This window comes from Quercus suber, unplaced genomic scaffold (genome assembly GCF_002906115.3).
Source record: "Quercus suber isolate HL8 unplaced genomic scaffold, Cork oak 2.0 scaffold_242, whole genome shotgun sequence".
In the NCBI taxonomy this organism is placed as follows: Eukaryota; Viridiplantae; Streptophyta; class Magnoliopsida; order Fagales; family Fagaceae; genus Quercus; species Quercus suber.
In genome coordinates, this window is record NW_027069699.1 from 1 (window position 1) to 2,824 (window position 2,824).

The 2,824-nt window shown below is 34.3% G+C and overlaps 1 protein-coding gene across 1 annotated transcript; it reads right to left on the bottom strand.

The window, feature by feature from the left end:
• Window positions 1-1,257: 1,257 nt before the first annotated feature.
• On the bottom strand, window positions 1,258-1,883 carry LOC112012083 (uncharacterized). Its single transcript, XM_024044444.2, has one exon. It carries the CDS (start codon window positions 1,691-1,693, stop codon window positions 1,433-1,435), a length of 261 nt encoding a protein of 86 aa, XP_023900212.1. The 5' UTR covers window positions 1,694-1,883; the 3' UTR covers window positions 1,258-1,432.
• Window positions 1,884-2,824: the final 941 nt, after the last annotated feature.

The window sequence follows — 2,824 nt, forward strand, 5'->3', positions numbered from 1 at the left end:
AAATTGTACTAAAAAATAAAAACATTACCGATAGAAATTGTAATTTTGTATAAGAGAGTTTTCCTCAAAAAAAAAAAAAAAAAAAGGAAGTAGAAGAAGAAGAAGATAAAGAGTGTATTCCAGACTATATTTTTCTTCCACATTTTTTACATGTGCCTTTTTAATTAGCTAGAATTAGTTAGCTTGTCTAATTTTGATTACAGCTTTCTCAAGCTGCTGCAAGTGAGCTCACTTATGGATTGAACAAGCACAGTTACTGGTCTCATCAAGAGCACCTAGTTATAGGCTTAAAGCAAGTGTCTCAAGAAAATAATCTTAACCCCATCTTCAAGTGGAAGTACACATTTAAATTTTCTCCAAGCATGGATTTCAATCAAGTCTCACCAAGTTATAGGCTTAAAGCAAGTGTATCATGAAAATAATCTTAACCCCCACCTTCAAGTGGAAGTACACATTTCAATTTTCTCCAAGCATGGATTTCAATCAAGTCTCCCCTAGTACGACTGTTCCTCATCATCAGGCAAAATGTTTTTCCAAGGAGAATATGACATTTATTTTTCTTCAGAACTTACAGTTGTGGCAGGCAGATGGGGCAGGTTTTGTACTTTAACTCCCAAATACTCTCTGGTCCTTTTAAAGTATCTTAATGCAATTATATTGGTTCAGAAAAAAGGAATTGTCTAAAACTTTGTCAAATGCATTTTAAGTGATCTGACTCAAATGACTGAGAACTCGACAGACAACAATGTACTTCATCATTGATAGTAAAATCCTCATCACTCCACTCAGTGACATACTAATTCCCATCAAGCAGAAATAATAAACAGAACTTAATCTAACCCCACTGCAAAAATGAATTAAACAAGCAACTTTAAAATCTTTTTCCCATTCATGTGCCATGGCAGCGGATAAGGGAGAGTCTATAAAAGAGAACTAGGAAATATCAAAATCGATTACCATATCCCAAATTTCAACATAAAGCTCAAGAATGTTGCCCAAATCTAAACCCATCTCAAACTCCAATTTTTGGACACTACAAAATGTCTTCTCACTGAAGACATAAGAAACATTTGATAACACAAAGTTGTTTTGGTCTGCTGACTTACGAGCAACTAACCTTTACAGTCCAAGAATCAAAGTAGACAAAATCCTTGATTTTCAGAACATCATAAAATTTAAAAATCATTCACATTGTTTTTCTCAGAACAAGGAAAAAATGTATAATAAACTGTGATCTGATCCAAAACAACAACAACAAAGAACAAAAGTCACTAATTCATGTCATTAACAAATCCGAACTCACAAAATCTTTTCATTTCATTTCCACCATTAACACAAACAACAACTAAAAAAAACCCAAAAAATATGAGGGGAGATATTGTAAATACCAGGGAAAAAGCGGGGCAGTGAGTGATCGAGTGAGAGTGAGAATTCAGATGGGCTTGACAGAAGAATCGTAGGAAGTGGTGGAAGAAGCAACAACAACAACAGGATCATCAGATTCAGAGGTGATGAGAGGGGAGCGAATGTTGTTGTTGTTAGAAACGGCGTCGTCTGGATCGTAGTCGGGATTGAGGGAGCGATCGATGGCTTCGCGGCCTTGTTCTAGGCAAGGCTTGCAAGCGATCTCGATGGCGATCCAACCCAGCACCACTCCTGCTATTGCTATCAATGCGCTTGTTATTGCTGCCATCTGATCTCTCTCTCTCTCTCTCTCTCTCTCTCTCTCTTTCTCAAAGCTACTTTTTTTCTTGAGTCCCCGGTCTATTTCAATTGTAGTAGTGTTTTCGGGTTTTGAAATTTTTTATCTGCAAAATTCGCTCAATGCCGTTTGTGGGCTGGAGGTGTTGTTGGTGGATGTGTAAATCTATTAATTTTAACGTCAAGGTAAAGTAACGGGATGGTGATGGGGTTTCCAGTGGGACCCACCGTGTCTGACCCAGCTTGATCCGGTTGGAATTTGGATTTGGGTATCTCTTGATTCTCTCAAATTCTATCTTGTACGAGAGAGCTTTCAATTCCGGACAACCTATGTAATAATTAATTAATGTTGTGAAATAATAAATATATATATAAATATAAAAATCCCCATCCGTCCCAAATAACTATTTCATTTCGAACTTTATACATTTTAATAAGAATTTATTTCTAACAATTAATTATCTTTAATAATATTAAGAGAATTCAGAAAATTAATTATTTTTACTTTTATTGGCTAAAATACCCCTAATATATTATATTATCATTATGCTTAAAAATAAAAAATAGGGCATTTGAGGAAATTCAATAACTAAATTAAAAAAAAAAAAATCAAATCCCACGTTCAACCATCTTCCTAAAATTTAGCATACCTCTTCAAATCCCAAGTGCTCTCCTATTTGAATTCTTTTTTTTTTTTTTTCCTGATTTCAATTGAAGCTTTACTCTTAACTTCTAATCATTATCTTTTATTTTTATTAAAAAAAATTAATTGTTCAAAATTCTTTCTTTTTCCTTAACTAACCACCGATGTTGCCCCAAAAAAAAAAAAAAAAAAAGTTAACAATTGGATAAGATAAACCACGATAAACTATCGCTTTTGAAAAAATCCGCCTACAAATTCTCACAAACACAACTTCAAACTTCCACCCATTATCATTAAGTAGTTATAATGTTCTCCCTCCATCCCTATCCTCCATAGCAAAAACTATTTTTGTATGTAGCCTCTGTAATGAACATTGTTTTATGTTTTCAGGATAAAAGTTTGCAATCAATGGGTAGGGGACATGAAGTCCATGCTACAAATTATATGCCACCGTTTTGAAATCCCTTCATGTTGACAACC